The 13791-nt window shown below is 46.5% G+C and overlaps 1 protein-coding gene across 1 annotated transcript; it reads left to right on the forward strand.

Moving 5' to 3' along the window:
* Positions 1–3587: 3587 nt before the first annotated feature.
* SLITRK5 (SLIT and NTRK like family member 5) lies at positions 3588–9506 on the forward strand. Its single transcript, XM_050980267.1, has 3 exons — positions 3588–3689; positions 5127–5221; positions 6201–9506. The coding sequence occupies exon 3, from the start codon at positions 6209–6211 to the stop codon at positions 9080–9082; it is 2874 nt and encodes a 957-aa protein (XP_050836224.1). The 5' UTR covers positions 3588–3689; positions 5127–5221; positions 6201–6208; the 3' UTR covers positions 9083–9506.
* The last annotated feature ends 4285 nt before the right edge of the window (positions 9507–13791 follow it).

Genomic DNA, 13791 nt, shown 5'->3' on the forward strand with positions numbered 1-13791 from the left:
TTGTAGGCATTATTTTCCAGCTCCAATTTGGACCAGCAGATTCATAATAGATTGCATCCCTAGTATTCTTCCTACCCTTTGCTCAATGATTTTCATTCAAGTGGACACTATCTCATCTTCACCCTCAAATGTAACATTTTTATTGCACTATTGGTAACAGTCTTCACTCCTTAATGTGTTTTAGCACATTACCATGAAATTATTTCAACACTTTGCCCTTCTTAGAGAGTGTCTGTCCTTCTGTTCCAATATATTTCATTCAACAAGTTTGGAAACTCCAAATTCCTGTTTTCCCATGTCTGATTCCACATGCTAGATCAACTGTTCCTGCCAATGTTATAAATTTAAGTACCATAAAAAGAGGGTAGACCTGAACACTTACAAGTTGTACATACCATGCCTCATATGCTTTTGTTGAACTATCTTTACTCTTGCTCCATCCTCACTCAGGTCCCTCTACTTGTATTCCATATGAGGATTATTTAAATTATTTCCAACTTTCCTCCTGAATATTTCAGTTGAAAGGAGTTTAGGATTTCCCAGTTTAATGAAAGGCAGATGAAAAATAAATTATCAAGAGGCAAAACTATAATAAGAAAATCAAATATAAAAGTAAAAAAAATATATGTAAAAGTAAAAAACCAAAATAATAAAAATTAAAACTATAATAAAAAACTAAAAAAAATTAGTATTATTTACTGTTTGATGTTTTTTGTTTAAAAATGGCAGATCTAGTTCAAATATTCAGATATAACTTTTCACTGCCAGAAATACTTTTGGGCTAAGAATAGGACTGAATGGAAGAACAGCATGATAGTTCTACACTAATAACTATTTAAATCTCCCACATGCTACTAAAACCATCTAGCAGTATAACAACTTGAAAGTAAGATTTGATTAAATCAGACTTTCTACTTATTATGCTTTTTTAATATCTCACTAGTTCAGGATCAGAAAAATTAAACTGAAATATATCTACAATGTTGACTTTAACATGATAATTTTTAACATGATAACTTTTAACATGATTTCAGAGTTATGAAATGTCAACTTCTCCAAAACAGTTTCAGGAAGGAGTTAAGCTCAGCTTAGCTGACAAGGTTATGTAAAATATCTTTCTCTGTTATGAATAAAAAACTATTTATGTGTGTCTAATTTTCTGTGTCAGAGAGAAAAATAGCATAGGATCACAGGCAGATGCTATAAATATGACAGGCCTAAAAAATGCAAGCATATATGCATAGTATCCCATATATTCAAAATGCAGAATTATTAATTCAAAAGGAAGAAATTTTTCAAAAATAGTGAAGCCATAAGAAACTCCTGTAAGACATATTCTGTAAGACTGATGTGTTCAGTATCTGTGATTATTTTTTGTTCTACTATGATAAATTCCATGTTGCATATTAGAAAAGCTTAAAAAAACATACGTAGGTAGAAAAAAAACCGTATGGGGTGTGGCTTGGTATTTTTTCCTGACTCAAAGTAGCAGCTTGGAATACCATCTAAAGCCATTCAAAACCACTGAATTAACTGGGTTTGCATCATAACAGGAAAGTCAGTGATCCTTTAAGAATAGAAGTAAGTACTTTGTCCCACAGAGAAGATTTCCAAGAGCTTCTACAAGGCCAGGAAAATTACCTGGTTCATGTAAGAAATTTGTCTTCCATCCAAAAAAACAGATCTTGCTTATTTCAGGCCTAGGGAAACACAATTTGAGTCACACTCCTTTTATGTTTCCAGAGAAGATGAATACGCCTTTTAGGGAAGGCTGAGCATTACAAAAAAGACTATTTTTTAGCACTAACTTTTTTTTGGGTTTAGCATGTTGGGATGTTAAGCTATGACTTCACAGAGGTCTGCTGAAGATACAGATGTGCAGAAATCACATACCACAGACAAGAGTATTGTTCAATGCTTACACTAGAACAGGAAAAACGGACACAATCATCTAGCATTACCTTTGAGTTAAAGCTGGATTCCAACCTCTGTGCTGTGCACATGGGGTGTACTCCATGTGTTCCTGTGCGCACAACACCATTAGATTTACTACATTTATGTACTATGTACTGCTAGATTTACATACTACAATCTAGACAGCACATAGCAGCAATTAATACGCAAATGCGAACACGTGCACATCTTTGCACGTACGCAATTATACCGCCTTCTTTTTTCTTTTTTTTAAGATCAGCCAAACACGCAATTTTGCCGAAAATAAAACCCTAAATTTAATCAGAAAAAAACCCACACCCAGAACTACAGCCAGCCTCGGCACCCCTCTGTGCCCCCCACCCCCCCCCCCCCAGCATGCACACCTAGTAACGGCGGTTATTCCCTCGGGAACAAAAGAAACGCGCTCGCCCCGGTATCTCCTCCTCCGTGCCCGCCGCGGCCGCTCCCGCCACGCCGCCCGAGCCGGGGGCAGCGCCCGCGGCCGCCCCGCGCAGCCCATCCGCCGCCCTGCGCTGCCACCTGGCGGCGGCGGGAGACACCGCACCGCACCGCGCCGCGCGGGAGCCTGCGGCCGCCTGGAGCGCCCGGGAGCTCGGCCGGCTCCGCGGGCCCCGGCGCTGCCGCGGGGAGCGGCCCGGCGGGCGTGGGGGGGGGGGGGGGGGGGGGCAGAGTCTCTTAGATGCTGCTGTTGCATCCGTGCCCCGGCTCCCTCCGCGACCCGCCTCTGGGGTGGGCAGAGGAGAAAAGTGAAGCCGAACGGCTTCGACACACGCCCGCGTTCCCGATGTCGCAGAATGCGCGTAGCGAAACCCGACACTTTGTTCCCCCGCGACTGCCCAATTCCCCGCGGTCCCCGAGAATGCTGCGGAGCTCTCACACACAGTGAGCAGCGGCAGTGGCGACCGCCACGCCACCGACTCCCGCCGCCCCCCTCCCCGCGGCTCCGCTACGCGCCGCCCGGCCGCGGCCAGCGAGCGCTGCGGGAGAGGACAGGACGGCCGCGGACCTCCGCCCGAGGGGTGCGGGCAGCGGGACCGGCGTCCAGAGCGGTGGAGGAGCGGGGAGAAAGTTGGCCCGTGCTGGCGAAAGTGCGAGGGCAGCCCCGGGGTGCGTGGTGCGGAGGAGTGGAGGGGCGGGGGCGCCGCGCTCGTATCGGCATGTGTGTGCCTGCGTGTGCCCGTGCGCTGGGTGCCAGTGCGGGCCGGCTTCGCGACGCCCCGCAGGGCTTGCTGCCGCCGCCGCGCCGTCACCCGGGGACACCCGCCCAGCAGCGCGGCCCTCGCCGCGGCCCCTGCACTCCCGCCTCCCTCCGCGCCCCCCCGCAGCCGCTCGGCGCCGCCGCCCCGCCCTCGCTCCCCTCCCTCCGCCTCCCCGCGGCGCTCGGCGGCGCGGGCACAGCGCGGCGCTCCGCCGGCCGCCCCCGCCCCCGCCGCGCGGGCGCGCGCCGGAGCGCGCGTGCGCGGCGGGCGCGCCCCCGCGGCTCCCCGGGCGCGCGCGCGCGCCTCTGTGAGTGCGAGTGCGCGGCGCGTGTGGCCGCGTGTGCGCGCCCCTGAGCGCGCGCTGTGCCTCGGCGCCGCCTGCGTGCGGGGGGTGCCCGTGCGCGCTCCGCACCGAGCTCCCCGGCGCTGCTGTCCTCGCCTCCGCCGCCCCGGCGGCTCCGCGCAGCGCCCGCGCAGCGGGTCGGCATCTTCATGGGCTGCCACCATGCTTGGGCCCTGGAGGTTTCGGGCGAAGTAAGTACCGGGCTTGACTTTTCTCTCGTTCTCTTTCCCTCCTTTCTTCCTCCCTTCCTCGTCCCCCACCACCCCCCCTCTCCCCCCCGGCCCTTCCCCGCCTGGTCTTTCCTTGCTGTTGCTTTCCACCCCCGGTTCCCCGCCGTTTGCCCCCCTTCCGCGAAAGCCATTTCTCCCAACTCGGGGTGCTGCTCAGTTGGGTGGCAGTGTCCGGCTGGAGCTGCTCGCTCGCTGCTGCTGTCGGCGGTACTGAAAGCTGCTTCCAGCCGGATATGCAGTGCGGTAATCTAAGGGTTGAACTCTTCGGGGAAAAAAAAAAAAAAAAAACCCACACACACACGCAAGAAAAATCCCGATGCAACCCCTTTCCTCTTCTCCCCTCCCCCCCCGTCGCCCCCACCCCCTGCCCCCCCCCTCAATCTGAACCTCTGTAGGGAGCTGGCGAACAGCAGCACACAGTCATCACAGAGGGGTTTCCAGGGCGGGATTGCAACCTTGCATATAGCCAGCTACAACTTTATTTTCTTTACCTCCCATCCCCCGCCTTTTTTTTTTGTCAGAGAAAGGGGAAAGGGAGAGGGAGGGAAAATTGTATTTGCCTCTTTTGCTAACCGTAATTGAATTAAAGTTGTAAAATGCCTGGGAGTTTAACACTGACCGGGCAGGTTTGCAATAGGTTGTCATTGTGGGTTTTTTTTTTTTCTTCTCCGAAGAACTGTTGGTTAATGGATTAATAGATCTGATCGAGCTGAGAAAAAATATGCTAGATACATGCCTTTGAGTAAGATTTCTGCTGCCTTTATGCAGTGAAGCCTTTCTGCTTTGAGTAATTCCAATCCAGTTGACGTCTGGTCAGAATTAGAGAGATTCACGGAGACTTCCGATTTCTTGCTGCATGATTGCCTTTGCTGCAAGTGCTAGTTTTGCAGCCTTGAACCTGATGCCACAGGAGATGTCTTGCAGTACTGAGACTTCTCATTTTTTAGGATGCGTTCCTCCAAACCAGAGTTGTGTCATGAGGATTGGAGCTCTGAGGTGGACGGTAGAAAATGCAAGCCTGCTCCAAGATCCCAGCATTTAAACCTGATGATTTATTAGTCTTCCCCTACCGACACACAAAATGCATTTCTTTTCCCTATTCATATTGCCTTTAGACTAGTAGAAGTAGAAGAAAGCCACGAGGAGTCAGAAAGACGGCAAAAAAGGAAAGGATTTGTTTCCAGCTACGTGGAATTCGGACATTAAATTACTGACGTAGGTCAATGGTAGGGTTTCCCTTCTACCCTCCTTGGCTTTTAATCAGCCTGGGTGTCTTCTTCCCTAAAGGATGAAGAGCACTGACAGCCATCGCTGCTTATAATCAGTAACTCTGATGTTTGGAGTGTTGGCAATGAGATATTTTCATGAGACCTATTTAGATCTCTCCACTTCTACCAGGCTAGTTTTGCAGAACATTGGGAATAAGCGCTATGTCAGATATGGATGAGACTCCGAAGATGACCTGCATGTTTTACATTTTTCACAAATTTTGGGTGAGTGGTTAAAACATTTCTTTTGAGAGTATGTATGTGTGTGTGAGAGAGAGAGAACAGGAGATTTCTGCTTGAAATGAGCTCTGTTACACTGTGTATAACTTGGGAGGGGATCACATATCAATTAATATTACTGGCTTTTGTAAAGATGCACAATTTCCGTAATTGAAGAGAGCTGTTAAGTGCACTGAAGTAGGAGGTTAATGTATTTAATCTCATTACAGAAGAATTCCTGCACAAAAGTCATCTGGGGGTGCGTGCGTTTGTGCATGTGTGTGTGTGTGCGCGTGTGTGCATGTCTGTGTGGGTGGGTGTGTGCTTTGTAAATGTATAGCTAGGGAAAAAACCACCAGCATAAAAGAGTTTTAAAAAATGTGTGATGTGGAGAATGTGTCAGTGTTCCCTCTGTTAAATTAAGATGCCATTTTCAGCACTGAGCATTTTTTCTTTGGATTCCTACCATGGTATTTCCATCACTAGTTTAAAATCAAGGTAAAAGGAGGGGAAGACCTTGGTGCACTGGTTTAGCAGGGAGGTTCTGAAGGGAAGAGGGATCTGGGTAATAGGGGAGGTGGGAAACCTGGTGAAATGGTGTTTCTTTTCTCTTAAATTAGAAACGTGAAACTGAACTGACAGCCATTTTATGTATATTTATGGGGCTGGTTGTGAAAAGGAAATCCAAAGAAGCATTGACATTCACCCCACACTAACAGAACCAGAGCAATTCCTACTGTGACCTCACCTTTTTAGACACCGCAGGCATTTGACTCACAAGGAGTTGCCTATCAACCCTTTAATCAAGGCATGTCATCCAGTTTCCAAAAGTGTGGGAATTAGAAGTGACAGGAGGGGGGTTTTTTGACTGGTGAACAGTCCATTCTCTACCCTACTGAAGACATATATAAACTTTGTTTCCATTTCATATGTTATGGGGCTACCCTATTATTCTACTTTTTTTTTTTTCTCCTTATCCTTACAGGAAATAAAATGTATGCTTGCTGCTCTACAGTAACTTTGGAACAGGACCTCAACAAAAAAATGCATATCTGGATGCTGCAGACGATCGCATTTGCTTTAACATCTCTAGTCCTTTCCTGGGCAGAAAGCATCGAGTATTATGGGGAAATCTGTGATAATGCATGTCCTTGTGAGGAGAAGGACAGCATCTTAACAGTGAGCTGTGAAAACAGAGGGATCATCAGCCTTTTTGAGATCAGTCCGCCAAAGTTCCCTGTTTACCACCTCTTGTTGTCTGGGAACCTTTTGAACAGGCTGTATCCAAACCAGTTTGTCAATTACACAGGGGCTTCGATTTTACATCTGGGCAGCAATGACATACAAGACATCGAAACTGGGGCCTTCCATGGTCTGAGAGGTTTAAGGAGGCTGCACTTGAACAATAACAAGTTGGAACTTTTACGGGATGACACTTTCCTTGGGCTAGAGAGTTTGGAATACCTACAGGTCGATTATAATTATATTAGCGTCATTGAACCCAATGCCTTCAGCAAACTGCATCTGTTGCAGGTGCTGATTCTCAATGATAACCTCCTCTCCAGTTTGCCCAACAACCTTTTCCGTTTTGTGCCCTTAACTCACCTGGACCTGAGGGGTAATCGGCTGAAGCTGTTGCCCTATGTGGGCCTCCTGCAGCACATGGATAAAGTTGTGGAGCTGCAGCTGGAGGAAAACCCCTGGAATTGCTCTTGTGAGTTGATTGCTCTAAAGGATTGGCTGGACAGTATCTCATACTCCGCGCTGGTGGGAGATGTGGTTTGCGAGACCCCTTTCCGCTTACATGGTCGAGACTTGGATGAAGTCTCTAAGCAGGAGCTTTGCCCCAGGAGGCTCATCTCTGATTATGAAATGAGACCTCAGACACCATTGAGCACTACAGGGTATTTCCACACTACCCCGGCCTCAGTCAACTCTGTGGCCACTTCTTCTTCAGCTGTTTACAAATCTCCCTTGAAGCCCCCCAAAGGGACCCGCCAACCCAACAAGACAAGGGTGCGCCCCACCTCTCGCCTGCCCTCAAAAGACCTGGGATACAGCAACTATGGCCCCAGCATTGCCTACCAGACCAAATCCCCGGTGCCTTTGGAGTGCCCCACTGCCTGCACTTGCAACCTGCAGATTTCTGACCTGGGCCTCAATGTCAATTGTCAGGAGAGGAAGATTGAGAGCATTTCTGAACTGCAGCCCAAACCCTATAATCCCAAGAAGATGTATTTGACGGAAAACTACATTGCGCTGGTACGCAGGGCAGATTTTGTGGATGCCACTGGGCTGGATTTGCTGCATCTGGGCAATAATCGGATCTCGGTCATTCAGGACCGGGCTTTTGGGGATTTAACTAATTTGCGAAGGCTGTACCTGAATGGGAACCGGATCGAGCGGCTGAGCCCAGAGCTGTTCTATGGGCTGCAAAGCCTGCAGTACCTCTTCCTGCAGTACAACGTCATTCGGGAGATAGAGGCAGGCACCTTTGAATCTGTCCCCAACCTTCAGCTCTTGTTTTTGAACAACAATCTGCTGAGGTCTTTGCCAGGGAACATTTTTTCTGGTCTGTCTCTCTATAGGCTGAGCCTGCGGAGCAACCACTTCTCCTACTTGCCGGTGAGCGGGGTGCTGGACCAGCTGAAATCCTTGCTGCAGATCGACCTGCACGAGAACCCCTGGGACTGCACCTGCGACGTGGTGGGCATGAAGCTGTGGCTGGAACAGCTCAACACCGGTGTCCTGGTGGACCAGGTTATCTGCGAGTCCCCTAAGAAGTTTGCCCAGAGCGACATGCGGGCCGTGCGGGCAGAGCTGCTGTGCCCCGACTACTCGGACATCGTCGTCTCCACGCCCACGCCGTCCCCGGGCCAGCTGCCAGCCAGGACCACCCCCTCCTCCTCCACCGTGCGCCTCAATGGCACGGCGGCGGCGGCGGGCGGCTCCGCGCCCGCGGGCGGCGCCGGCGGCGGCAGCTCCTCGGTACCGCTCTCGGTGCTGATCCTCAGCCTGCTGCTCGTCTTCATCATGTCCGTCTTCGTGGCGGCGGGTCTCTTCGTCCTGGTGATGAAGCGGCGCAAGAAGGGCCAGGGCGACCACGCCAGCGCCAACAACTCCGACGTGAGCTCCTTCAATATGCAGTACAGCGTCTACAGCGGCGGCGGCCACCACCACCACCCCCACCTCCAGCAGCACCCGCCCCACCGCGGCGGCGGCAGCGGCGGCGGCGGCGGGGGCGCGGCGCTGCCCAAGGTGAAGACCCCCGCCGGCCACGTCTACGAGTACATCCCGCACCCCCTGGGCCACATGTGCAAGAACCCCATCTACCGCTCCCGGGAAGGCAACTCGGGCGAGGATTACAAAGACCTTCACGAGCTCAAGGTCACCTACAGCAGCCACCCCCTGCCACCCGGGGGGGGCGCGCCGCCGCCCCCGCCGCCTCCGGCGCCCGGCGGGGAGGATGCGCCGGCGCGCAGCCCCGCGTACAGCGTGAGCACCATCGAGCCGCGGGAGGAGCTGCTCTCGCCGGTGCAAGACGCCGATCGCTTTTACAGGGGCATTTTGGAGCCCGACAAACACTCCCCCTCCACGCTGGGTACTCCCGGCTCCACCCTCCCCGACTACCCCAAGCTCCCCGCCGCCTACACGTACTCCCCTAACTATGACCTTAGGCGTGCCCACCAGTACTTGCACCCGGGGCCGGGGGACGCCAGGCTCCGGGAGACGGTGCTCTACAGCCCCCCGAGTACTGTCTATGTAGAGCCCAACAGGAACGAGTATCTGGAGCTAAAAGCAAAACTAAACGCAGAGCCGGACTACCTCGAAGTGCTGGAAAAACAGACCACATTCAGCCAGTTCTGAGAAACAGCCCCCCCCCGACCCCCGTCCCCTCGCCAGTCTCAGCAGCCCCTTCTCTAGAGTATTTGTATTTAACAACCACACGCAAAACAAAGAAACGTAAATGCTGACCTCCCTACACACACACACCTCGCCCCCCTCCTCTTTTTCCCCATTTAATTCATTTTATTGTAGGGTGAAGTGCCTTGGCACAGGACTTTTCAGCTTCGGGGAATGATTCTGAAAGGGTGTGCTGTTCGCTTTGGTTTGGTTTTGGTTTGTTGTTTTTTTTCCTCTGTTACTGCATTTGGAAGTCGGAAACCACCTATTGTGTAAAATGGGCACAACACTGGCATTGTGCGGGTGTCCATGTGCATTTGGGGAAGGTGGCAGGAAGTTTCATGGTTTCTTGTCAGGTCACATCAGGTCGTGCTTTTTTTTTTTTTTTTTTTTTTTTTTGTCTTTATTATCTCTTGCCTTTTTTTTTTTCTTCTTTTACAGGCATTCTTTATTTTAGTTTTCTCTCTGGTTAAAGAGTACAGCGCACATTTTCCCCTTTTAGCCATGGGTGAGTCTAAATGGCTTTTATGGAGAGATTAGCACACCCCGACTTTAATACAAGGTTTCCTTTTTTTAAGGATGTGTTTGTATACTTTCTGGACTTTTGAATTAAAAAAATATATATTATGATCTTTAAAGGGATCACTGTAGATGTGGACAAATCATTAAAGAGTGCAGAGATATATGATCCATAACTGGTTAGTGAAAATAACTTATTGATGAAATATAAAAAAAATATTTTATTGTAGCACCTATTTTTATATGCACATTAGCATTTCTCTTTCCTTCACTATTTTAGGGCCTAATGTTGCAAATTTTTAACTCACTTGAGTATCTCTATTTGTGAAAGAAGTCCCAGCTTAGGCCTTCATCCTGCAGGCACTTAAGCACATGAACAACTTTACCAATGCGTGTAGTTCTGGAGAATCACTCATTGGGCAAAGTTTGTCAAAAGCCCAAAAAATTAGGAAAGAGGATGCAGAATTCTTCTTACAAGTAAAAATATTGGAATGTTTGACTGGGGTTTTTTTTGTTTGTTTGTTTTTTGTTTTTTTATTTTTAGGATGGGGTCCAAAGGTTGTGGATTGCTTTAAAGTATTGCACTACAGTGAGAGCTTTTTTCCCAAATCTGATATAGTATCAGAAAGACCTTTTAAATCTCTATAAATAATGCCAGTTATGACCAAATCTCAGCAGACAATCGGAGACATAAAATCTGATCACAATAGGAAAAAAATCATGTTTCTCTATTGAAAAAATGTGTTATTTAGCAACCTCCTGCTCAGGAGTCTGGTTGGGCAAACTAGTGAGGGACATGGAGAAGGCATTCATTTTATCAGTAAAAAAAAAGGTTCATTTTTGATTTGTTGGTTTAATTTTTTTCTTTTTTTAAAAAGTTTTGTATTAGTTTACCAAAATACAATGATTTTGCAACTGTTGTAGCCAGTTTATGATTGTTTAGTCAAGTACAATTGCACTTGTACAGATCCACATGTTTACTGGCATCCTGAAAGACCAAATGATGGACTGTACACATCTCTATAAAATGTCTTTACCCCTTTGGGCAGCAGGCAATGGCAAGGATATTCATAAACACAGCATCACTGTAAGATGGGACAACTGATGTCTCATATGTATCCCAGCACATGTGATTTTTTTAATAGTTTCTGAATAAACACTTGGTAAATATTTCAAATGTAAGATCCTGAAGTAATGAGTATCTGAACTTTAAAATTTCTGGCCAAAATAATCTGTTTGTACATTGGATTCTCTTTCCTAGCAGTTAAGGCTCATCAAAAAGATCTAACGTTTCTAGGCAAAGCATAATGTGTTCTCTGTTTTTGAAACATGACATGTGGTAATTACCAGCATATATAACGTGGGTCAGAAAGCAACACAGGGGTGTATGTTTCAACAACATATTAAACAGGATAGTTCTATATTTGTATTTTCTTTCCTTACTGAGGTGTTCTTTAATATATGGAGCAGGGTAAGTGATATTTCACGTGTTTTCTTTCTTCATTAGGTTATTATATTTCATATTGTTTCCAGAGTTGCTCACTAGTACATCTTTTATTGCAAAAGGGCTCTGTTCTATTCTTAATTTCCTACCCATGTACAATCTGTCACTTTCTACAAAAACAAAGCTGTATAACTGGTCTGTTGGAATTCAAGAAAAATGTTTTCTTGGCGTGTGTTCTTCCCTCTATGCCACCCACACTGAGCAAAAGCAAAAAAAAAAATCAAAAAACAAGCATGACTGTATTTAGCTTGGACAGTTTAGTAAGTGGAGTGTTATTTCAGTTTGAAATGCAGAGTTGAGGAGTGTTCTTTTGTCACAAGAGACATAACAAATGGCTATTCTGTTCACTGCTCTCTGTCTCCTGCAGACTTCCCATTGACACCAGTGAGAGATGTGTGTGTGGCTGCCTGAGGTGCAGTTTTGGAGCTCTAACTTTGAATTGCTGTCTTTATAACTATTGCTGAAATCAGTGGCCTGGTTCTTCTTCCATTTAAGCTCAGTAAAGGCCTGCTGTTGTTAAATGGGTATAAGTAAGAAAATTTTCAGCCTCACTGACTTTGCCAGAGAAAGGCTTGCTCAGAGAAGATTGAAGGAGAAGCTCCTGCAAACTTTGTGTCTGTTCATGTGTATATATATCTTTCCTGTGTGGTTGTAAACTCATGTTTATGAGTTTGCATAGGTGTCAGTACAAGCATAGGATGAGGTCCTTAGTGTGAAAGGTACATTTTGCATGGCATTCTGCCACAAAGAGGCAGCATCCGCAAATGAGTAAATGAGCAGGAATTGCTTGGATTTGTAAGAAATCGCTGAAAGAAATCCCTTGACATTCTGTTTATGTTTGCATTCTGACACTGCCATTTCTGAGGTCGGTAGTACTGCTGCTTCCATGTGTTCTACATGCATTTAATAACTGCTAATGAAGGATTTTTCTAATGGTCTACACTACAACCAGAACAATTAATTTATATCTTTTTGACAACCCACCTTCAGTAGAAAAAAAACATGTTATCACTTGCATTACTGGAGAAAAAGATTAAATTGCATCAATTACCTATAGAAAATGCATTCCTGAAGATAAATCATTGAAAAATAATACAGAATGAAAAATAATATTCTTTAGTCAGTAATCATCCTGAGACATATCTGAAAGGGCTATTTGTGAATGAGGACTTCAATGGAAGTAGGAGTTCCTACTCAATGGCTAAAATGATATATCATCCATGAATAATTATTGTAAGGAAAAGTAGATGGGAATAGAAATTGGCAAAGGGAGATGTGCCTCTCATTCAAAAAGAGGATAAAAGATAAAATAATTTGTTTGAAGAAAAAGCCACCTTTTTTTGAGAATTCTGAATATTATTTTAGGTTGGTTATCAGACTGGTTTAGGTTGGTTATTAAAGTGATATTCTCTTTTGTGCGTGTGTGTTTTGACAAGTAATATTGAGTTTACTGAATCACTCATGTGGTCTCACATTTTACTTCAAAAGTTCATAAGTGCATGAAATTCTGTGATGAACGAAAAAAAAAAAGGTGGAAGAGAATCCTGGTTTCTCAATGTAGTTACTGGAAACAAAACATGAGTGAGACCCCTTCCCTTCCCTTCCCTTCCCTTCCCTTCCCTTCCCTTCCCTTCCCTTCCCTTCCCTTCCCTTCCCTTCCCTTCCCTTCCCTTCCCTTCCCTTCCCTTCCCTTCCCTTCCCTTCCCTTCCCTCCCTTCCCTTCCCTTCCCTTCCCTTCCCTTCCCTTCCCTTCCCTTCCCTTCCCTTCCCTTCCCTTCCCTTCCCTTCCCTTCCCTTCCCTTCCCTTCCCTTCCCTTCCCTTCCCTTCCCTTCCCTTCCCTTCCCTTCCCGTCCCTTCCCTTCCCTTCCCTTCCCTTCCCTTCCCTTCCCTTCCCTTCCCTTCCCTTCCCTTCCCTTCCCTTCCCTTCCCTTCCCTTCCCTTCCCTTCCCTTCCCTTCCCTTCCCTTCCCTTCCCTTCCCTTCCCTTCCCTTCCCTTCCCTATTTCATATTTTACTCTCATCTTTAACAAAATGAGCTGAATTTCAAGTGGTTAATCCCAGAAGATATAGCCTGGAATTTCTAGACATTCCTACACACTGTTTGAAACACCAGATGTTATGTCAGTCCTCTCATCAGTTAAAAGTCTGACAAAAATGCAGCTTCCACTTCAGTAGTTCTAGAGCCCACATTCTCACACCTTTATTTTTAATACATATATCTTTACCATCCAGTATTTTAATGGTCACTTAAGGTTGTGAATACATCTTCAGTTGATTCTGCATACTGTAATATTTAATTTCTTAATGTTTTCCTATGTTTTATCTTTTTTATAAAGTTTTAGGTATTTCTTAGAGGAATTCATTTTAGGAAAACAGCTACAGTGGTACTTTTTCTCATATCACATAATAATTTAGTTATTAGTTAGTTTTTAAAGTAATTTTTAAAAATGGCTAAAGAGCATAAAAATGAGCTTATGACCTGTGGTAAACACAATGTAGAAGATATATCTGGAATGGCAAGAATAGCTAATTGTGGTTGTTAGAAAATAGGAAGGCAAGATCCTGGTTTTGTAGGTTGTTTAGATCTCTGTGTAGCTGGAGCTAAAATGTCTGACCAGCATGTTGTTTCTTACAGAAACTTAAGAGTCTG

This window comes from Serinus canaria, chromosome 1 (assembly GCF_022539315.1).
Source record: "Serinus canaria isolate serCan28SL12 chromosome 1, serCan2020, whole genome shotgun sequence".
In the NCBI taxonomy this organism is placed as follows: Eukaryota; Metazoa; Chordata; class Aves; order Passeriformes; family Fringillidae; genus Serinus; species Serinus canaria.

What these genes read in the sequence shown, in the direction of transcription:
- SLITRK5 (XM_050980267.1), top strand. Translation starts at nt 6,209, where the DNA reads ATGTATGCTTGCTGCTCTACAGTAACTTTGGAACAGGACCTCAACAAA.